Source organism: Gymnogyps californianus, chromosome 2, assembly GCF_018139145.2.
Source record: "Gymnogyps californianus isolate 813 chromosome 2, ASM1813914v2, whole genome shotgun sequence".
Taxonomy (NCBI): Eukaryota; Metazoa; Chordata; class Aves; order Accipitriformes; family Cathartidae; genus Gymnogyps; species Gymnogyps californianus.
Window position 1 is genome coordinate 27,564,386 of NC_059472.1, and position 23,491 is coordinate 27,587,876.

Genomic DNA, 23,491 nt, shown 5'->3' on the forward strand with positions numbered 1-23,491 from the left:
TGGATCTGAGAGCGCTTCAACCTAAAACCTTGCCTCTAGGGGACCAGGAGGAAGAAATTCCCTGGGTCCCAAAATCCACTGAATTCAGTCACGCCCTTAGCACCTATCAGAAATTGTCTGTCTGTCCTTCAATAGGGACACTTTATGTAGAGAACAACACAGGAATTTCTAACCTTACTTTTTCTTCTGCTCTTCTTTCTTCTCCAAAAAAAAAAAAGTCACCACACACAGACATAAACCAACTTTTAAAACCTAGGGTAGCAATAAATCTGAATGAAAACAAAAGAAATAGACATTTTCTGTGCAGACTGATGTTATTCAGGTTTTTACAAGCCCTGGGAAGCCTTAGTATCGTTGGATCAGATGGTCATTTGTCAGACTCCCGGAGGGCTCTGCTTTGGCGTGGGAACCGCAGGCGGTCTCAGGGCTCTGGGGGCTGGTGCAGCCCCGGAGCTGGGGCGGCTCCCGTGACTCCCAGGCGGGATGGTGGGATTTGCGTCAGCTTTTGGTTGAACTGTACTTATTAGGAAAGTGTTTTAGTCTTTATAAATTAGTATTCTCTGATGGGGAAGGAGGAAACAAGACTTTGTGTCAAGCTTTAGTGGGAAAGTTTGGAGAGGAAGAGAAAAAAATCAGATACTAAAAAGAGAGGCTTGTCCCATGTTCCCCAAAACAAGCATAACTAAATACAATAACATCCTCCAGTCATAGAGTAATGTGACTTTTCAGATCTTTATAAAAAGTTGGATCTGTGGTGATGGGAAGGGGAAAGGGGGCGTGGGAAAACCATGTCATGCTCTCATGAAATAGGAAAGAAGAAGGTGGAAGGAAAATGTAGGCATTTAATGAGTGTTAGCTCTCTTAGGTGATGTTGGAAGTTTCACTCATTATTGATTGGAAAGACTGTGACTGGGACATTGAAAGCATTTGTGGTTTAAGGATTGCTTTACTGAAAGTGAGAGAACAAACGGGTGAAAAGAAACGGACACCTTCTTTTCCAGCCTGTCAATCAGCTTTTGGAGTCTGTTTATCTGGGTCATCCATTGGCTGTCTTCCTCAGTCCAACCTTTGGAAAATATAAATAATGAACATTTATAAAATGTTACTAAATGCTGGAACATAGTGTATTCATTTATTTTATAAAAAAGTTTAGCTTCGCTTGCAATTTATTTTGCCTCTCGAAGATTGTGCTGCAACTAGTTCAATGTTCATTTAGGTGTAACTAAAGGAAAACATGATTTTGACTATATGAGTTATTTTCTTTCTGTTTAAGATACAATAGAAATCCAATATAGAATGAAAACTACATTCTAGATTAATGCCAGTGCTTTTGAAATCATGCTGATTGATACCTGAAGAAAGGAATGCTCTCCTCTGCAAATGGAACCAGCTCATAACCTAAGCACCTTCTGCTCAAAATACAAAATCATCTTGGAGGGGGCTCTGTGTGTGTGTGTGTGTGTGTGCGCGCGTGCGTGTGTATTAAAGCTTCCTCTGTCTCAATATTTTTCTTAGTTTGCCATTTCTTAATCCTCTTTATGTGAAAGTTTCTGTGAGAGTCAGCTCTTCTGCTGCACAGCAAGCCTGTCTTTGGGATTCCTTTCAAATGCATCTCATGGAGGGACCATGTGCTGTGTCTTGTCTGCAGTTCCTCTTTCCCCTGAGAGCACTGGTGAAAGTGAAAGGAAGGCAGCCAAGACTGTCTTAAATATCCTGGCATGGCCAATACAGCTGAGGTGATAGGATCTTACTTCCTCCTGCAGAGAGACAGCAGACCTGCTGTAGGGCCCCAACTGCAAACACATTGCTGTGGTCGGCCTGTTGCTGTTCTTAGGGTCCTGACACGGTGCTTCCAGCAGGATTCCAGGATTATTCAAAGGTTAAGAGTATATATGTTCCTTCCCAATAAAAAAATACATTCTTACAAACAGCAGAAAATAATTAATTGGGTGTACATGTGCAGCTAAATGATCTAGATGCCTGGCATGGCATGTTGAGGAGTCCTGATATTTAGGGATTCCTGAAGGAGCCTCCTAGCATAATCATAGAATGTCTTGTATGCATTGAGAATAAGAGGCTTTCTCTTCGTTCAGAAAAGGTTCATTCAGCTGCAACAGCTGTTTTTATGCTTACACACTGAGGGGTTTTCAGCTTTGTTACAGTCATCTGCAATATGCTGTCTTAGGGATTTTCATGTGTTCATCCACTAATTATGGATATAATCTTGCAGTGGAATCTATAGCTGATTTAATAACATTAACTGGACGTCCCTTACAGCTAATGATCCTTCTTTACCTTTTCAACCAAACGGCATTCCTGGGTGCTTGATGAATTGCAGCAATATGATTATTAGGATTGATCCTTCCTACAATAGAACTTTCTAGAATGAGATTGTGGTTTTGAGCTGAGTAATTTATGCCTGTGGTGACTGCAATTTTTGACCAACTCAAGATTGATTATATTTCATCATAATAACTTTCCGATGTTTATTTTTCTCCCAAGTCATGGAATTCAGCAGCAGAGGAAAGACTAAAGGCACTGGATGTTAATTGTGTCTTGTCTTTCTATATGGATAGGACATGCCCCTTTCAGAAGACTTCCTAGCTCTCCATCTTTACTGCAGTCATAGTCGTGACCGTATAATGACCTGATGTCATATGGCAAAGGTGAAGCTAGAAAATGTTGTTCTACAAAGGCACAAGCGTCTCTGAGCCTCTCTAAAGTCTCTGGAAAATTTTGCTTTGCTAAAGTCTCAAGAAAATTGTCTATCAGATGGAAAGGATAATGCTCAAGGAAACAGATATGTGCATTATGAGAGCAGGTCCTGGCATCCCCCACAGTGTGAATGTGTACATAAGTGATTGCTCTAAGGAGAGAGGAAGGTTATCAAAAACTGAAGATTTTTCAACACATGCTCTTGATGTGCATATTTATTAACCTGCTCATTTTCCAGCTGAGAGTTCTTGTGGTACTTGGACTATGTTTTTACCAAACAAAGAAATCCTAATGCTGGGGACATACGACAGGCGTGATGTGTAGAGGAGGCAGAGTGTGGCTTTACCCAAACAAGGCTAAAGAAATGCTGGCATGAGTGTTGAGTGCGTATACACACCTACAGTGTTACTGTGCATGTGGGCAGCAGGCAGTAAGGAGGAAGACCGAGTGTCAAGACAAACACAAATCTTGTCTAGGAAAGTAGACAGCTGTTAGACAGCTGTTAGAATAGCTGTGGAGACAGATGTTAGCTCTTTAAAATTACATTAATACAGTAAGTGGATTTGGTACAGCTTGCATATGTTTGGGTTCCTTCTGAACTCTGAATTAGGAGTGCAGCAACAAGGCTATGTGACCTTCCTTGTTATGAACACCAACAACTCACAGCAAGGGACCAAACATCATCCTGCATCATTGTGCTGAATGGACAGCATCATTTGGTGAGTGGCAGAAAGTGAGTCATGAAGGTGAGTGGCAGAAGGGTCTTCAAAAGAGGGTTAAAAACGAAGAGTTAAGCATGTGGCTGCAAGCAGTGAGATCTGCGTGACTGGTCAAGAAGTGGGCTTGACACATCACGTACTTTGGTGTTTCAGTCATCTTCATGCCTTAATTCTGAGAGACGTCACTAAGCCTGGAGATGCCTTCACTGCAGCCTCATGCTTTATGTCACTGCTTCCAAAGAATCCTGTTTATCAAAGTACCCTCTCACATTTTCCAAAGTAGAAATGCTGTTTCAGATTTTTTTGTATCATCTTAAATGAAATCTTTTTTCCCTTCAGGTTAGTTACCGTGTCTAAATTAAATTTTTGAGAGGAAGATACATGTATATTTTTCTCTGTGTGTGTATGCATGTGTTTTAAATATCTTTAAAATGCAAAACACCATACCTGTGCTAAAATGGGGGCTATTTGGCGACAGGCTGTTGTTCCTCTGAAGCCTTCGAGCTGAGCGTTTTTCTGGCCATTGAATTGAGAGCACTTCTGGTTTTGTTGGGCCTTGTCTGCATAGAAACACAGGAGACTTCATAAGGTAAAACATATGGGAGAGCTCTCCTCTCTGTTCTCACAACATGTGCTTGCATGTTCCCTTTTGAATTAAAAAAGGAGAAATACCTATTGGGACCACTGAATTATTTTCCAGATTTTCACTATTACTAATTAGTTGTGTTTAGGTTGCTAGTCATTAGAGAAGTGAAAAAAGAAGGAGGATTAAGCTGACGTAAACCTGTCTTTTAGGGAGAGAAAGCTCGAGGTCAGTCTCTGTCCGTGATGTGGTTCTGACCTGACGTAAGGAACCATTCACACCGTTTCTTCATTCACGGGAGTTCCGTAGCATCTGTGCAGAGGAACTGGGCTCACAAGAACAGCTAAAAGTGAGATATGAACTTTAAAGATTGACCCCTTCAGCTTAAAGATTGAAAAGACAAACAGCAACATGTATCTGTTAATAAGGAAGGAAAACTGATGAGAATTAGCTAATATTGGATGGAGGACAGATACATTTCTGGGACCAGTATTGAAATATAGCAGATACAGAAATGACTTATGTTTGTACTATGATAACAGAGTCATTGAAGCTTGAGAGTTTGTGTGAGGACTGAAGGCTTTCTCTACGTGGTTCTTCTTCATCATCCAGCTGGAGAGCAATGAAGGACCAGGACTATGGCTAGTTTTGAACAGTTAGTTGGATGAGTGGTTTCAAAGAATATTAGACAGTAATCTAAACAGTTCAGTAAATAATTCCCAGGTCACTGCTTTGGAAAGCTCTCTGATCTCCTGAAGCACAGAATGAAGTGTCACCAAAAGCTCACACACTATGTTAAGGAGATGTTTTAGGATGGTATTTCTGCAGCATAAAATCCCTTCACAGGAAGCCAAATTATGGCAGTTCCCCACTGTAAGCACTCTTAGATTAGTTTAGGAGTGTCTTAATGGGATTTTGATTCAGACAGTTTGCCCTTGAATTAAGTGAACCATAACTGAAGATGATTTTACATAGGGACTGGGGCATCTGCACTAGGAACTAACTCATTTTCTCCAAAATAGCTGTAGTTAGTGCTGAGTTTGCTTGGCTTTTCCATTGCTACCTCAGAAAATGGGGAAGATGGTATTTGGCTTAACAGTGTCACACGTCTTTCTCATTTGCTTTGCCATAAACCCAATTCACCACCCAAGAGGATATTTCTGAACAACTGTACTGATAAAACTGGAGAAAGAAGTCTCCACAATGCCGTACCAGATAGTCAATGCAGATGAGAAAGCTGGCAGCAAAAGGGATGTTCCTATCACCCAATTCTACACACCCAAGTGAGTAGTTTGAGTTACTCAGATGGTCTTTCTACATTGTATTTCTAGAGAGGCTGTCCTAAAAGGCAAGTCAGAGAAGAAGTCAGAAGTCATTACTCCAGATGATGTAAGAGCACCTAAGTTAGGCTCCAGCTCTGAACTGGCCATTCAAGACTTCTTTCTCTCCCATCAGTTGTGTGGGGAACCTGGAAAGACAAATGCATGAATGGAGGGGTATATAAACTATGCATACTCGGCGCACCCTCAGCCTTTCAAACCCTGCTTGATTCCTGCGGTCAAGCTGCTAGCACAAAACCCCAGTGTATTATTCATGTACTTCAGAGATCTCAAAACCAACAGCAAAACAAAAAAGAAAATGACATTTCCAAAAGCAAGAACAAAAAAGGAATGCATTTTAAAACATATGAAATGTTGTGATCTTCTTTGTCCATGAAACACAACAGCTTGTATTTTGTTTTCCCTATCATCTTTAACAAAAATCCATAAAGCCAAGTACCTTTTCCAAAATGTTTTGATCTTTGAGCCTACAAACCCTCATCTATGAGGTCATGGTATTAAATTCAGCTAAACCCCTGGGAGGGAAATAGGTTACCCAGGTGACTGAGAGTTTATAGAGTTAGATGTTAACCAGTACTATGGCCATGTGTTCTAGGAAGAAGCTGTAACAAGCAAGAGCCTGGCTATTTCTTCTCTTAACATTAGGATCGTTGTGCAACCAGGAATGAAAAATAATCATAAAGCCGGAAGAAACAAACAAGGAGACAGTCAATGGTCTTAGTAATTTCAGAGCTCTTCACATTGCAGTGGTCTGGTTTCTGCGTTTGATATTAAATAGTCAATGGATTTAAAAAGTCGTCAAAGGAGAAGAGCCTAGAATGTAACAAAACGGTCCTCCTACATGCAGCCCACCACAGGATCAGACTGGAACCTGCTTGTATTCTATTTCAGGAAAACTCCTATTGGTGAGCTCCTATATGGAATAAAAAGTGTATCCTTATTTCTCCTGTTATTCGCTACATGAGGTTGCTGGGTGAAATGTAAAATGGTCTTGGAGGTTCATGGTGGTCCCACTCCTCACCCACTTCACTGCATCTGGGCAGAAGGTTTGCTCACCTCTCCTGACGAGTCTGCTCCTCCGTGGTTTCCATGGCACACTCCAGGCTGCTCTGGAGGGACTGAAGCTGGTTCAGTGTTTCCTTCAACAGAAAGCGAGTCACAAACTGCTCCAAATTAGAAGCTTCCTGATAGTCCTAAAAATTACATTAAAAAAAAATAAGAAAATATTTCCCTACTATGTTAGAAATATATGAGGGAAGATTCAGACTTAATTCTGAAAGGAAGCAGCTTGGATGTTTTGGTGCTTATACATGCAAACCACGTAAGCAACCTTTATGTTTCTGGAAAAAAAGACTTCTGAATTTCCAAGTATAGACACTGATCCTGCCCAAGCTGAGAGAGGCCAGGTACACAGTTGTACAACATAGTTTCTACTCAAAAAACCCCTTTTCCTTGCATTTCTTAACTCCAGTTGATGGCAGTACCACATTACTTCTTAAGTATGGAAAAGCCAAGATATGACTGACAACTGTAGCAGTGAATTTAAAGTTTTTATTCAGATTCACTTTTGTGAAAAGATGTTTATCTGGCCCACTGGCCTGTCTCTGACAGTGATTATGGGAACAGTCTTTGAGCAGGGCACATGCTTAGTGATACTGCCCTGCAAAACTCCACCAGCCTGTCCCGGAGATAGTGCCTTTTGAATTTAACAGTCTTTGACTGATTTTTGTTCCTTTAATTTGTTTCATTATTTTTGAAACCATATATTTATATATTTCATAATTATATGAAATGCAGCTAAGTGTTCTTTGAGTTGGAGCTTAGCTACTAGAAAAGTTTTCACCTATATTTAGCGGTCTCTAATGTTTCTTTGTGTAACTACATTTCCAGTATGTTTTGTGTATCCAAAAATATTTATGCGTATTTTGCATAGATAATTTCAGAAATAAATTTTTACACCTGCTCTCTCCCTTGCCCAATGAATCATATTTCCAGGGATGGGGTCAACTTTAATGTTTCCAGCAAGCCCAGATCTGCAAAACTCAGTTCTGCAAACAGTGATATGCAGGTAAGTGCTGTGTGAGGGGGGTGACCTATACAATAATATAAACACCCCCTTTGTTGTTTTCTTCTTAATAAATGTAATCAAGAGGATAAAGCAGACCCCTAGAGCCTCTGCTTAATGTGTAGAGCTCCCATCAGGACTGGAGAAGGAAAATGGACTTCCATCTCCTAAACCCAGAATTAATTTGTTGGCTCCTACTCTGATGAAAGTACGCTGATACTCATTTTTTGTATGCCCTAAGTCTGTTCATGTGTGCAAAAAATCCATTCAGCTGATCTTGAAAGCTTTTGGGTGCATTCCACCTAAAATGGTTTCATAAAATATGAGGAGCATTGGATGAAAGATTTCTCTAGTCACCACATCTGAAGATAAATGATGGTGTGTTATCTCCAAGCTTTAAAGAAAACTTCTCATTTAAATGGTGTTGCCTCCTACTCTAGCTGAGAACCCATTTGAATATTTTTGGCAATGCACAGGAATTTTTTTAAGCTCTTCCTTGTTCTTCCAAATGTGAATTACAGCTGAAATGCCTTTTTGGCTTTTAGACTTCTCTTTTCACGTGTGTGTTTGCAATCGGAACACAAATATGAGATGTTTTGAAATTTAAATGTAAAATAAAAGATTGTAGGATAATAGCTTTAAAAGCACTTTGCTCTCAAATGAGAGCAATCTATTCACAAAATATGTTATTAAGTTAGGTGTTGTTGGGAGACTTCTGCTACAGAAATCTCAGATGTTAAACCACCGGAGTTACTTATGTAGCCAGGAGCTTCATGGTCTTCTATATTTACTTCTTCTGTCTTCAGATTAATCAGGTGTGAGCCACTCTCCAACAAATAATTTCTTATTTATTAATTTTGAAAATAGATACTTGTGACAGATTGTTTGTCTGCCTCTTGAGTGAATACCTGAGACTCACACCAGTCCTGTAAATAATATTTATGGCAACCTTTATGATTACTACATCTTATTATGCAATAGGGAAGCTGATTTTTTTCTTCTTCTAAATTGTCTCCATTGTAACTGATTTAAAACTTTGGTGCACCTGACAGAGATCATTTAATTTCCAACAATTTTGATTCTGTGGCGTGTTAGAACAACATGTGCAAATCTGTGTAGCATGGGCAGCTAAATAAAATCCTGCAGTAGAAATCCAAGGTATGTTTTAATTTTTCAGCTTTCACCAGTGCACTTGGAAATAAGTGAACAAAACATGACAGAACTGACTGTTTCTTGGAAGTTTTTAAATACCAAAGCAATCTCACGAGAGCAGGATAATCAAAGTGGGCATCCAAAAAGGAAACGCTACAGATACCTCCATATAGCTTCCTGCTCATAGTCACGGTAAATCTGATACTGGGATGCTGAATTACAACTTGAAATGCACATCAATACTGTTTCCTTTTCCAAACTGTTCAGGTGGGCCCTCGCTGACAGGAGGATGGTATAAACGTTAGCTGTGTAATACTTGCCACTGCCTGAGGCTGGCTGCTTTTTGACTCCTTCAGAAATGCTTTCCTGCATCTGAAAGTTATTCAGGTTTTTTTCATCAGAACTACTCCAGGTTTGTGCATTGCACCAGGATTTAGTCTTTTTTCTTCCTGTTCTGTTGTCTCATAAGTTCTGTATTTAAAGGCTTCCCTATGGAAAAGGTCCTTGTGATCTTTAAATATGGCTTAGAGTTCCCTTATCAGGTACACAGAGCTTTTTTGTAAAGATGGGCTAGGCAGGCAATATACTAACATCATCTGTGGGAGTCTAGAATTATCAAAGACTCTTTCCTTATGTATATTTTACCCAAATATTGGTGTTTACAACTCTTCTATGCGGAACTACTTAACTGGCTTAATGCACCCAGTTGGGCAAATGGCTACTCAATATTTTTCTTTAAATAATGGCTCTGAGGCCAGCAATTGTGAGCTTACAGCAACATTAGATAACTTTGACTCCTTCCCACTGAAAGATAACTATTCCTGCCCATCCTTCTAAAATTCTTTGTTATGAAAGAAGGTATTCAGCATATGTAAATTGTCAGCATTATTATAATTTAAGTCATGGAGGGAAAAAGATTGTCTGTTACAATTCAACTTAAACCTCAACTCCAGTTCTTGGCAAAGAGGAATTACCAACTGTGCTTTGTTATCGCTTCACCACTCTACTTCCTACAGAAAAGTGCTTTCATTTGCATTTTACTAAAGGTAAAATGGTACAAGATTTCACTAGAAGAAATAAAATGTTAATTCTGAATTAAGAAAAATGTGTATCAATTTATTAAGTCTATATTATGGTAGAATCAGCTTAACTGGCATGCCCAGAATTTGTATTGTCAGTATACTGCACCACCAATTAATAATGGGACTTACTGATGGCGTCTGTACATAAACTAGAAAAATGGCCCGTTTCTTGAATTTCATTAGCTGTAAATTACCATTCATTAGCATATACATTATACTGCACAGCAGTTTGGGCACTCCAGATGAAATAAATCTGTGTTAACATATCGTTCTGCTTGTTAGTTTTACTGGTTGTGAGTGAATGAGGGTAATTTTCCACATCTTCCCCATCAAGGCACAACTGCAACCTTTGTAAGCAGCTAAGATTTGAGTTTCCATTAATGCAACTGAAAATACACATAATTAGTGATTTCCCTGTGGAAAAGGTCACTGTGGTCTTTAAAACTGGTTTACGGCTATCTTAAAAGCTGCAGAAGAGGTTCTCCTTTTCTACAGGCGGAAGAGGCAGGGCTTAGGTATCTCCTAAGGGAGTCCACATCTCAGGGCTGCCACAGGTTCAGCGACTCTCTTGATCCTCTCGAGCCCTGGTGCCAGCCCGGATCCTCTCCCCTTGGGTGACCTGACACCACGCTGATCCACTTATCAGCAGAGCAGCTCCTTGAGATGGGGAAGAAGGGAGATACCTGTGTTCGCTTACTTGGGGCAAGCAAATTAAACTTGGTTGGGACAAAAAATAACTCTGAAATCTCCCAGAAGGGGTGGGAGCTCAGGCAAGAGCTGTGCAAACTTAGTGGGAAAGGATGTCTGGCTGTCATCTAGTCCTGTCATCTAGTCCAACCCCCTGTTCAGAGCAGGGCCAACTTCAAAGCTAGTTCAGGCCACTCGGGGCCATGTCCACCTGAGTTTGGAATATCTCCAAGGACGGAGATTACACCAGCTCTCTGGGCAACCCGGTCCAGTGTCCACCACCCTCTCTGTGCAAAGTATTTTCCGTATGTCTAGTCAGCATTTTCCCTTCCGCAAGCTGTAGCCGTCACCTCCTGTGCTTTTGCTATGCACCCCTGAAAAAGACAATGATGTCATTTTGTCTTCTCTATAACCCTCCTTTAGATAGTAGAATTACATCTTCTCAGAGCCTCTTCTCCAGGCTGAACAAACCTAGTCCCCTTGGCCTCTCCTTCCTATATTGATATTTTGCTATATAGTAGTTTATGTTATATAACACTTTATAACTTATTTGTACTTTATTTTATTTGTGACATTACTTATAACAGTTATTTATTACTGTTATATTACTTTGCAATTTTCTGTTTCCTATTTTATGTCATATCAAAATAATTTCATAAAAATTATTTGTGCTTATCTTTACAGAAAATATCCCCAAGGCAACTGAAAAGTAGTTATCATTGAGTAAACTCAGTAAGGAATAATCTATTTAAATTTCCCTTGATCATGGAATGTCTCCTGCCCTGTGTGTTTAGATCTGTCATGGTTTAACCCCAGCCAGCAACTAAGCATCACGCAGCCGCTTCCCCCTCCCCCCTCCCAGTGGGGTGGGGAGGAGGAAAAAAAACAAAGTAAAACTCGTGGGTTGAGATAAGAACAGTTTAATAACTAAAGTAAAATAAAATACACTACTAACTGCTGCTACTACTACTACTATAATAATAATAGTAATGAAAAGGAATATAACAACAAAAAAAAGAAATAACACCCAAGAAAAGACAAGTGATGCACAATGCAATTGCTCACCACCCTCTGACTGATGCCAGAGCCGTGATCCACCCGTCCCAGCCAACTCCCCCCAGTTTATATACTGGGCATGATGTTCCATGGTATGGAATACCCCTTTGGCTAGTTCAGGTCAGCTGCCCCGGCTCTGCTCCCTCCCAGCTCCTTGCACACCTGCTTGCTGGCAGAGCATGGGAAACTGAAAAATCCTTAACTTAAGGTAAGTGCTACTTAGCAACAACTAAAACATCAGTGTGTTATCAACATTATTCTCACACTAAATCCAAAACACAGCACTATACCAGCTACTAAGAAGAGAATTAACTCTATCCCAGCTGAAACCAGGACAAGATCCTACATTAGTGGGACAATGACCTGGGTTACAACTTTAAATTGAGGTTATAAAATTACTCAGAATAACTTTACTAAAATGAAAAAGAATTTAAGCCTTTTTCATTTCAATCACTAAGATCTAATTCTTCAGACTGTAGGATGGAATCAGAACAGAGTCAGAATAAAATCATAATTTCAACAGAAGCCAGATCCAGAGATGCTCACTGTGTTGACTTCACACAAATGCAACTTCTACAACATCCTCATTGTAAGAGTGAGCAAAGGCGTAACATGCCAAACTATTAAATAGATTCAACTTCAATTTTGGAATGCAGCAGAAACTTTACAAGTTTATCAAGTTATTACATTTCAAATAAATTACATGTTTAAATTCTGCCTAGAGAACTGGAACAGTGACAGTCTCTACTAACCACTTGCAGTGCTGACATAAAAGCAATGAAATAAAATAGGCAGCCATGGGTGATTATAGGATAATCTTGAGACACATTTGTAATAGCATCCATCAGAAAAGCACAGAAGAATTCATGCATGGATAAAAAGTAACTCCTATTTAACTGCTCTTAAGTGCACCACACAGCTTAGAGAGAAGAAACCGTGTTTTGGCTGTGTTTTATATGAGCAGGTAGCAGAGATATGTGTAATGCCATTGCTCCTGGGAGAAGGTTGTAAGAATACAAGGAAAACATCAAAGCTGTTGGTGGTTTTCATAGGTACCGGCAGGAGAATGGCTAGGTTAAATGTTTCTTTTTCTGCTATGAAGTTTTTCTGCTATGAAGTTATTTCTATACACTTTTATGTTTAAAGGTATGGATATTAACTTTTTAAGTTTTTTTTTAAGGTTGGGGTTTTTTTTTAAGTTCGGGGTTTTTTTTTTACGTTCTGACTATTTAACACATCTTCTCTGCTACCAGCAAAAAATTGAGCGTTGCCTCTTTCTGACCCAGTAGGTATAAGACTTCCACAAAAAAGATCAAAGAAGTTCCCAAGAGTTTTCACTACTCTGATAAGGAGCTTGGAGGAAAAGGGTGAATCTCTGGAATATCCTTGCACGACTGCTCAGAATTCATCGCTTGCAGCTTTTTGAATTTATCTGCATTTGACTTGACTTGCACTAATAGTCATGATCTTAAATAAATTTTATAGATAGAAAATCCTATGAAATGAAATTCCAAAACCTCATTTAATAATGTCCCTAGATAAAAATAGCTGTTTATTCATAGGGTCCTCTCTGCCTTGTAGCAGGGTGCAACTGGTGATATATTTAGCACTATCACCAGCATTCCTCTCTTCAGCTGAGTTTACAGATGAACAGTTGAGTACATGGATTTATGCAAAAAGGATCCAAACTCTAATTCTAACCACTGGCAAGTCTGTCTCATGAGAAATCAGGGAATGATAAAAAAAACAACCCAAGGAATTTAGGTCAAGTCATCTATGGTCAAAAGAAAAAATGTTCTGGATGGTTCTTTTTAGGAATTTACAGACAGCGTTTAATCAGTTTTATGGCTATTTTAGCTAGAAAAAGTAGAACATGAGAAACAACTATGCCTGCAAATAGGAACAGTTCTTAAAAATCTAGTGCATCTGGAGCTTAGTAACAAGTTCATTTACTGCTCTGATATTTTGATGTTACTACTTTTTATCCCTTTGTTGAGTTCTGATTACTCAAAAAGGATTGGTTGAAAAATTCCCACCAAAATGTTAACTTGATAAAGCTTTGAAATTTAAACAACACAAAAACGCATTGAAGGCATCTGCTTTACTCCACTTTTTTCTATTTTTTACTGAAAAACCTTTGACAATTCTTCAGAGTTCAGTCAAGAAAGTCCAGTCTTTAGGACTGTCTTCAACAATTACTTTAGAATCCTCTCTCATTTTGTAGATCTAATGTTGAACACTGTTAATATTTTAGAGGGGTATGTTTAGTCTGATATTAGAGCTGAGTGAAATGCCTGTGAGAAATGGAGGTGGGAGCAGCATCATACCTGTCATTTCTTTGAATGAACAGTATGTATGAAATTTTGAAGTTATTGCTATTTTTTTCTTAGAATGAAAAATTGAACTATTTTTTGACTAAAAGAATCTTCCTTTGTTCTTCTTTTCACCCAACAATTCATGCATTTTTTGCTGCAACATAGCCAACATCTGCCTGGAAGGGTAGGATGGTTTTTTTCTCCATTCGATTTTGTATTCTTGAGGCCGGGCACTGGCAATGCAGGGCACGTAATGCCTAACCTGTAGGCAGCCACATCTTTTATTGGTTTTCTGGCTCTGTCTTTCCCGTTGTCTCCTCTGTGAGAAGCATGAATTTACAGCAAATCTTTCAACCCTCATTCCCCTCCATGATATTAACTTATGACATCCATACAGGTGGTGCCTAGCCTTTGAAGGTACCTGAAGATAGCTGGTAGGATGTGAAAACACACCATTAATGCAAGACAGACAAATCCTGAGTCTGCAGTTTGCTTGACTAGCTGGATGATAAATATTCTGAAAGGATGTTTTCTGATGTGGAATTCAGAAAGTACTCACTCTTCATGAAACTCTCTTCTTCATCTATGATTTTTTAATCAGTATCGTACATCTTCTAAATAATTATGAGAATCAAAACCCCTACTCACTGTAATGGAAGGAGATGATACAATATATGCCCAATTAAACTAGCGCAATAGAGACATTAAAAGACAGCCTGAAGCAATCAAATATACAGGAAGAATTAACTGTATACAGTTAAGAAATACATTAGATTGCAGTATTTTTGTCAGCTGGCTTACAGTATTAAGTATTAATCATTGCATTCTGCAGAATGTACCACTGCTGCTCTTTATGTCCTGAACTTCATCTGTCTGCCTTCAATGTTTTATGTAATCTTCATCCTGAACAGATTTCTATTTCTTTATAAGGAATAATAAAATGAATAACTCCTTTTTGTTCTGGTTTTTCATTTCCAGTGGAACCTGGATATTTTGTCCACTTTAAAACATCAAGATGGGAGATGGCTATGGTATTGTAGACTGATGCTGACCTGAAAAAAACTTAGTGATGAATGCAGGGAAAATATTAACTAGATTCAAACCCAATGCATGAAAATTAATAATCAGGATAAATTGAATAATACCTGCCTTAAGTTATTCTTTGGCAGAAGCTATTCATTACATTCATTCTGCAGAAGGTGCATTTGTAAAAAGTGTAATCACAAAGAGAACAAGACTAGATTCTGTGGAAACTGTTAATAAATTGTAATCATGTGCAAAAAGTGGTGCTAGCCAATTTAACATGTATTTTGAGAAAACAAACAAACAAAATTTTAAAACTTCATTTTTTCTCAAACAGAACGTTAGTTGTGGAACTCTATTGTTGACACATGCTTGTCTAGCTTTTTTCCCAGTTATTTTGTTTTGCGATATAATTTACATAATTGCTACTGTTACTATTACTCAAATATGCAATTAAAAAAATCTAGGTATTCTGGTTTATAATGAGTATCAACCCTCCAGAGTGCAGTGATTTACATAATTACTATAAATGCACCATCAGTAACTAAATTGCATGTCCCTGTGTTACTCTTTCAGCTCCTATAATCTTCTGTCTTACTTTGATTGGCTCCTATTTTTAGACTATTCAAGAAGTTCTCCAGTAATAACAAGGCTGCATTGACTTCACTTAGCTTTGGGTTTTTTTGAGCAAAGCAGAAAAATGAATGATTTCATAGGAGCAAAGAATTAGACATGCTGCGTCAGTCACTGAATCCAGCATCTTGCTGCTGCACACCATGCACTCCCCTTTCTATGTTTTTGCAAGCAACATGTAAAAAGCAGTTAGGTTTTTTTGCCCCCAAATTCTTGGAAGGCTATTCCAGAACTTGATTTCTCTATTGAATAAGAATGATCTTTCATTTCCATTCTAAACTTAATATGTTTATGTTTTGCATATTTAAATGCTGGGTATAAACCAGTCATGGTTACTGCTGCTTAAGTGGTGTTTGCTAGTTCACCGAGTCTGGTCCCCAGCTATCACAGACAGCCGGCAACTAAGCACCACGCAGCCGCTCGCTCACTCCCACCCAGTGGGATGGGGGAGGGAATCGAAAAAAAAAGTAAAACTCATGGATTGAGGTAAAGACAGTTTAATAGGACAGAAAAGGAAGAAAATAATAATAATGATAATAATAATTATAATAAAATGATGATAATAATAATAATAAAAGAATTAGAATATACAAAACAAGTGATGCACAATGCAATTGCTCACCACTCGCCGACTGATGCCCAGTCAGTTCCTGAGCAGCAGCCCTCAGCCAGCTTTCCCCCCAGTTTATATACTGGGCATGATGTCATATGGTATGGAATATTTCTTTGGCCAGTTTGGGTCAGCTGTCCTGGCTGTGTCCCCTCCCAACTTCTTGTGCCCCTCCAGCCTTCTTGCTGGCGAGACATGAGAAGCTGAAATGCCCTTGACTTACTACAAACACTACTTAGCAACAACTGAAAACATCAGTGTGTTATCAACATTATTCTCATACTAAATCCAAAACACAACACTATACCAGCTACTAGGAAGAAAATGAACTCTATCCCAGCTGAAACTAGGACAGGTGTCCTTCATAAAACAGTTGCAAAGGAGGGAAGAAAGTCCCTCCAAAGTAAAGAACGTGAGACTTCAGAGGGTCTGAAAAGGAGAAAATTTGCAGTGTCCCATCCCTCATTTCCTGTGTTGTCTGACATTCCTTTCCGTGGAAGTCTGCAGTGCTTTTGTCTCCAAAAGAAGAACTGTACCTCTGTATTTACATGAGGAGTGTGCACCCAGAGGTCATCGCTGTCTTGATTCAGTGTTGAAAAAGTGTACATTAACTATTCTAGCCAAAGCACCTTCTGGCTTTCATCTATGGAAGAAAGATTTTGCTGTACTTTTGAGGAAGAAAAAAGATGTAAAGAAATGGAATAAGAACAATGAAATAAGGATGACGAAAATACAACACAGAAGAACAGATTAAGGGGGAATCTTCAATATTTGTTTAAGTAATTTCCTACTGTGCTGACAGTCCTTCTTAGTTATTTTGATGTTCCCTTTACTTTAGATTTGAACTTCTAATTTTGCTGTTCATAAATGTTTTCTATTGGCTGTACAAAAGTCCTGTCCAAGTCCATCCAGGAGGTTGCTGTTGCGTTATAGTTATTGGATTTGTGGTTTAGATATAAAGTTATATAGGGTCAAGCTCCACTCTTACTCACTCGATCAAAGTTTCATCTTATAAGCACTGTTAACTATAAAAGCCAGTTTCAGTTTACTTTAAAAAAAAAACTATTGCATTATTTCCTTTTGAAATTAAAATATATGATCTAATAAATATAATCACTATAACCTAAGAAGCAGCTCAGATACAAAGCCTTTTGTTGCTGGAGGTTGGATCACTTTTACAACAGGTATGGTGGTCTTAAGTCACTTTTGAGACAGCTCACAGGGTGGCCTCCACGAGTGCTACACAGACTCTGCATTTGCAAGGAAAAAGAAACAACTGCATGGGCACTTAGTGCCACTCCCCCCAGGAAGCATCTCTGCCGGGCTCAGGTGCTCTCAGCGATTCCCAGTTGCCACCACTTCGCCTTTGTGCCAATGCAAAAAGTCTGAATGTTAGTTGTTACTCCAGTAAGTTAAGAGCTGGTACTCTGTATGTTAAGACCATCGCCAGCTCCATGATAGACTGGCCACCAGCCAGCTGTGGTTAGACTTTCACCAACACTTCAGTATAAACTGTGCTCAGGACCAGGGGGTTTAAAATAATCTGAAATGGTCCCTGCTTCCCTGCAAGCCTCTGCTGCCAGCCTTCACTGTGCGGGTGCCAGCGACAGTGCCAGCGGGACACACGGGGATACGTCCTGGCTGGAAAATGACCCCGTGCCATTGGCAAAAGGGAAGGCAGGAGGAGAGGGGAGTGCTCTTCAGCTGGTGAAAAAAGTGAACTTCAAATGGGTGTTATGACTTGATAAAAGGCACTGTTGGATCAGGGTAAGCCATCACCAGCTCTTCCTCTGTGAGACAGTTCCTCTGGGAAAAACCCTTCAGAGACCTCAGAGCTGTTCAAGTACCTAAACTGGAGTCTGGTGCCCTACAGAGACCCACCTGGTTTCCAGCTGCCGCCCCAGAAGGGGGTCTCATCCTGCCCCTGGGTCTCCTAGAGGTCCCGTGTGCTATTTGTCAGGCCTGTGCAGACATCTTTGACATCCTTGAATACCCCAGGTTTTCTAAAATTCCACCAGATGCCTGTCTAAACCCCTGAATACTTCTATATTGTCAGCTTCATTTCATATGAAAATGATGGGTTTGGTGATTAAATGAGCTTTTGCTAGTTTACTGAGTACTGAATACTTCACCACCACCAGCAGGTTGCATTTACCATAAACTATAGCAATACCAGAAATAAAAATGATAGAGCAAAACTTGTTCTCACTGAATAGCTGACAAATAGCAACAATTTTATGGCTTGATAACTTGAGGAAGACGTCTTCTTTAGTCTGTAAGTTTCTGATTTTCTGTATTCACAAGTCAATAGAACCAAGATGTCAAGCACCTTAAAAAACCTGGTGTATTTTTATCTATCTACATCATTACTCAGTGACAGATTTTATTTTCTGTGCTGCAGGTTGGAAAGTTTCTCTTCATTGTATTTATATGTGAATGTAAGCTACAGAATGTAATAAAAACGCAGCTTGCTGAAAATGTTATGTTTATTTGGGTAATAAAAAAAGTTAAGATTAAATATTTTAATTAAATATGCTTCTGTGTTTTGTTATAAAAGATGTCAGGAAAAAAAAGGCTTAAAGAAACAAGCCTTCCAAAGCATTTGTAAATTTTTGTTGAGTCTTTAATTTTTAATGCTTCCTGTATGTAAGATGAAGAAGAAACGAGATAAACAGAACTATCCCAGCTTGTACTTTGATCAGGAAAATATCGGCCTGGCAGGTAGAATAAAAACAACTGGCACCCATGATTGACCTGTCCTCATCACTCCTGTACAAGCAGCTCATGCAGATTCTCCATCCTAAGGATAGAAATGATCAAATATCAAATGCCACAAATCCCTCTAAAAATCCTCAGATATGTGTTTCCTTTCCTTGTGTAAGGATAAAACACAAAAGAGCCATACCAAAACAGACGACTGTAGCTCCCCTAGCATCCTCTGGTAAGATGTTTTTTGTATTAAAAGTATGTTGCTTGCAAATGCAACTCAGTCTTTTCCCTGCTGAAAGATGTTCCTTGCTATATCTATTTCTCTGCATTTTTAGCTTAGCACCTTCCCATCAAGCAACAGAGCATGAACCACTCCGTGCTATTTAGTTCGGTTAGGCTGGAGGGATCTGGCCCGAGAACGGTGAAAGGAAATCTGGTTTCAAAGTTTCTTGAACCTGCTAACACACTGGAACGTTTTCTCCCATAGATGACTTGATATTTTCACTTTCAGATAGCACAGGACTGGAAGACTGGAGAAAAGCTCAGTTCAAGAAAGCTGTGCTGACAACCCTTTCAAACCACAGAGGGCAATAAAGTACACAGAAATTGTTCTGCAGTTACCTTGCAGGAGTCAGTTATCTGGTAATCTGTTGGGTTAAAAATATCTACACATGGAAATAATTTGGAGTGATGGGGACAATTTGGCTGATCTTGATTTAAATACAGGAGTCTGTAGCCAAGCCAAACTCCAGTTGCTCTTGGTGGGAGATCTTTTTGACTAAAGGCTGAACAGGTTGGGAATATTTGTAAACAAAACCCAAGGTATTTATTCATTAATGCATGTGATTTTCAAAACTGATCGTGAATTAAAAAACCAAGACAACACGTGCAAAAGCTACTTGGTGCACGCTTGTGTACTGGATTTATGGATATGAGTCAAATAAGGCCACACACTTTGGTGTTATCAAACTTAGATTAACATATGCCAAAAAGTAAAGAAAAGTCTATTAAACTCTACATTTTAGAGGGGTTTAATTCACAGTTCTGTCTATATCTGGAATAAGAAGGGTTTATAGATTAGGTTTTTAGATTTTTCAGACATGCCGATCCACTGTTCAGCGTTTCATTGAAGACTGACACATCTTCCTTCTCTGGCGTTTCCTTGGAAACTGAAGCTGAACAATTTTTCTAGGGCTCCAATTTCGCAGCTGCCTCTCGTGCAAAGTATCTACTGAATACGGGCAACTTGAATTGGTAGGAAAGCAGGGATTTTCTACAGGAAGGACTGAGTGGTGATTGTTTATCTGACTCTAAACTGGATAAATAAAATGAATGAAGTACCAAGTTGCTCCTTTTTCCCCCCAAATATTTAAGACTGAATGAGCTGCCTACCTGAAGTGGCATGCGCTTTGGGGAAGTTTAGCAGAGACTGATAGTTAGAGGTGCTGAGCTTTCTCCAATCCACAAAAAGTCAGAGGGAATGGAAAGCTCACGGCAATCCTGAGGACTGGGTCTAATCAGCCCAACACTCTGCAGAGTGGAGTTCAGGTTCAATCTCAGCAGTTTTTACTTTTGGTTTTTAATAGGAGAATTTGGTCCTTGGAAATTTGGTCCTGGTCATTGGAAATTGACTCAGCCACTACAAATACACCATGTCGTTTTAGCTCTCAAGGTGTAGGTCTTCAATTCTGGGCTTTTTTTCTATATATGAATTTTCCAACTAGATGATGGCTTATAAGATAGTAATAAATGCTCCCATTACTCAGTGACTATTCAAGGGACTAGGTGACTGCAATGGCAGAGCAGTGACAAAGTTTTATTTTGCACTAGGAGAGGAAACCCAAGCCTTGCTCTGGATACATGCCAATGGCCATTCATAACCAGACCACCCATTTCTGAGCACCTGCTTGTTTGAGCTGGAGTGTCAACTTGAGCTAGGAGCTACATCACATCTTGTGTGTCACTGGTGATCAACATCATTTGTCCATGCTATCTCAAGATGCTAACTAGCTTTTGCTGCAGCCCCAGCTCTGATTTTAGATGGATATATTCCAGATCTTAGACCATAAACTTCAATAAAATCTTGGACTATTTAAGATGGAGATTTTAATATTTGCACTCCAATGATTTATCAGGTAGTTAGGTCACATAACCTATCTGTTCCCTGAGAACAGAGTTCCTGTTGCGAATAATACCAGTTTTGAATTGAGAATTTAATTTCCATACAAAGCTGTCGTTGCTGGTCATATCCTTGGCAGAAAGCTCTATTTTAGTATATTTGAGGACACATTTTTTGTTTGACTGTGTTCACACACTGTTTCTACTAATTGGAATTAAAAGTGTTTTTTCCAGTGTTAGCCTTGCTCTAGTTCTGCCACCTCTAACGAATAGTCAGTTGGAATATTCCTGAAAGATAGAAAACCCATTAAGCTTGAATCTTCAGGCAGGAAAATAAAATTCAAAGAAATTGTCGTTTGGTTATTTTTTAGATGGATTCTTCAAGCAGACAAATGAAACACTTATTAATATTCCAGATTTTCTTATCCATTTTTCTAGTCAGGCCAATGCTTACTTCTTACAACTCTGATTAGTCTACTGGGACTCCTCCTTGTAATTAACTTCTGAGGTAATTCTTAAATGCCGTGTTCTATTTACTTCCAGTAGTTATCAGATGACATATCCTGCCCTTTAGCAGTAGTTTATACACAGGGCTAATTTTTTTTTTATAATTATGCATAGCTAGAATAAACTGATCTGTTGCTTTTTAGCGTGCAGCTCAACGAGGCAGTGAGTCAGCGCACATTCACTTCATTAGGAGTGGAAGATGCACATCACGAATGGAGAGACATTCAGCTTACTGGCTCAAGCTCTAAATAAATGAGCTACACTTTCAGATTTTTATTTTGGCAGTTCATGTAAAATGTATGAGTACTGCACTCTTGCAAACACCCAAATGCCAAAGATAACAGCTTCACCAGAGAAGCACAGCTTTCTCCCCATTGATCTCTCCATTGATTGACTGAAAAAAACATGGTTTTTTTCCCCCCACGGGATCTCACTGAATACTTTTGGCTGAAATTTTTGATCTTGATGGCTCGCCTTCCAGTGAATAGTCTTGTGGTGTGGGTCTGGGGCAGAGTTTGGAGGATCTAGGTTCACTTCCATCCCTGGTTTGTGCTTTCCCTCACCTTTTGAAGCTGTTCCACCTTGCACAAAATATTTAACTGTTCAGCCAGGGAAAAGGAGCATATTACCCAATGTCTTGATGCACTTTTGATCAGACATCTAGCTGGGATGTGGTATGAACGAGCAGGTCTGAACATACGAGCAGGTATGACCATAATGAATTGAGTGCCAAGTGGATTGGCTGCCTAACATGTCCTGCAGCACAGCTGTATCCTGTCAGAGGGACGGATGGAGAAACTGAGCTTCTCCTCCTGAGAAACGTCTCCTCCCTCTAGGGTGAATGTCCCCTTGCTGTGCTGGTGGGCAACAGCCCTAACACCTCCTCTTTGCAGACTCTGTGAGCACTGCTTTTGTTTAAAATGCCTGAAATGGAAATGAAATCATGTTCTTGGTCAGGAGGTTTCACTCAACTCAAATTTCTATGTCTTCTGTTACTATCAGAAATACTTTCAAGTGATTTACATTGGCCAGTTATATTTTGGGACTAAGTAGCTGGGATGCACAGCCGCTGCCTACAGGATGGTGTTATAATCATGAGAGTACTGGGGTTCAGCTTCAGGGAACACGGGGAGAGATATTACAGCCCTTTTTAATCTTTTTAAACTATCCTGGAATCTACATTTAACAATAACAAAAATACGACTCCCCAGTATGTCTCCAGATGACTCTTGCCTACCTAATTTAATGGCAGTCATTAATATAGTTCAAGTCATTAGCATCTTTTACTAACATGTTTTCTACTTCAAAATCTTGGATTATTTTTTCAAATTTGGACTATTTCCGAATGTTGATATGCTGATAATACTTACCCACATTTGGCATGGGACATGGAACCCTCTCTTGGTATGACAATATGAAGAACATTCTTCAGATCATTCACAAAGACAATTTTGGTTATATCCAAACTGTAATACTTTGCAGACAGAGCTTTACAGCTTTGATATTCAACCATTTTGACAAGCCTTTTCCTACTAGACTTTTGCTACAAACATGTATATGTGGAAGAATTTAAATATGAATTAGTAACTTTATCTAGATAAGAAAAATACTGGATACATGTTCAAATAAACAAAATATACAATGTAAAGAAAATTTCACATTTTTACTTACTTTCTTTGTTTTGTCCATTGCCTTCAGTATGGTTATGTTTAAGTTTTCCAAGACAGATAGAACATTTTCATACTCTCCTAAGTGCTGGGAAAAATATTCTAAAAGAAGAAGAAAACCCATGTCACCTATTAATGACCTGAAAAATCAATATTTCATTAAATATCGATTTTATCAAGTCTGAATTCAGTTATGGTATTATTAACTATCTAAATATATAAAATGAACAAGAGTTAAAATGAAAAGGACTATTTTATTTTTAAATTTTGTATTATTTCCCCTCAAAATAATTCCTGGAGTACTAAAAATACCAAAATCAGTGTTTCAAAACATTTTCTTTCAATAAATGAGTTGCCAAATTGACAAAAATTTAAAATATCAGTTTGAGAGCTGAAACAGACTTATTTTCAAAATATCTACATTTTCTTTCTAAACAGGATTTTCAGTCTAGTAGTCTACTTTACAGTTACTACCACGAGATAAAGTTTTCATGTGTATGTACTAAATCT

At 38.9% G+C, this 23,491-nt stretch overlaps 1 protein-coding gene across 1 annotated transcript in view; it reads right to left on the reverse strand.

The window, feature by feature from the left end:
• Window positions 1-23,491, reverse strand: part of NECAB1 (N-terminal EF-hand calcium binding protein 1) — a 56,042-nt gene that overhangs the window by 11,810 nt on the left and 20,741 nt on the right. The window contains exons 4-7 of the mRNA XM_050915670.1: window positions 22,986-23,083; window positions 6,414-6,550; window positions 3,882-3,994; window positions 990-1,066 (exon numbers count right to left, since the gene is read on the reverse strand). Of these exons, the coding sequence (XP_050771627.1) occupies window positions 990-1,066; window positions 3,882-3,994; window positions 6,414-6,550; window positions 22,986-23,083 (425 nt within the window). The remainder of the gene's footprint in view (window positions 1-989; window positions 1,067-3,881; window positions 3,995-6,413; window positions 6,551-22,985; window positions 23,084-23,491) is intronic.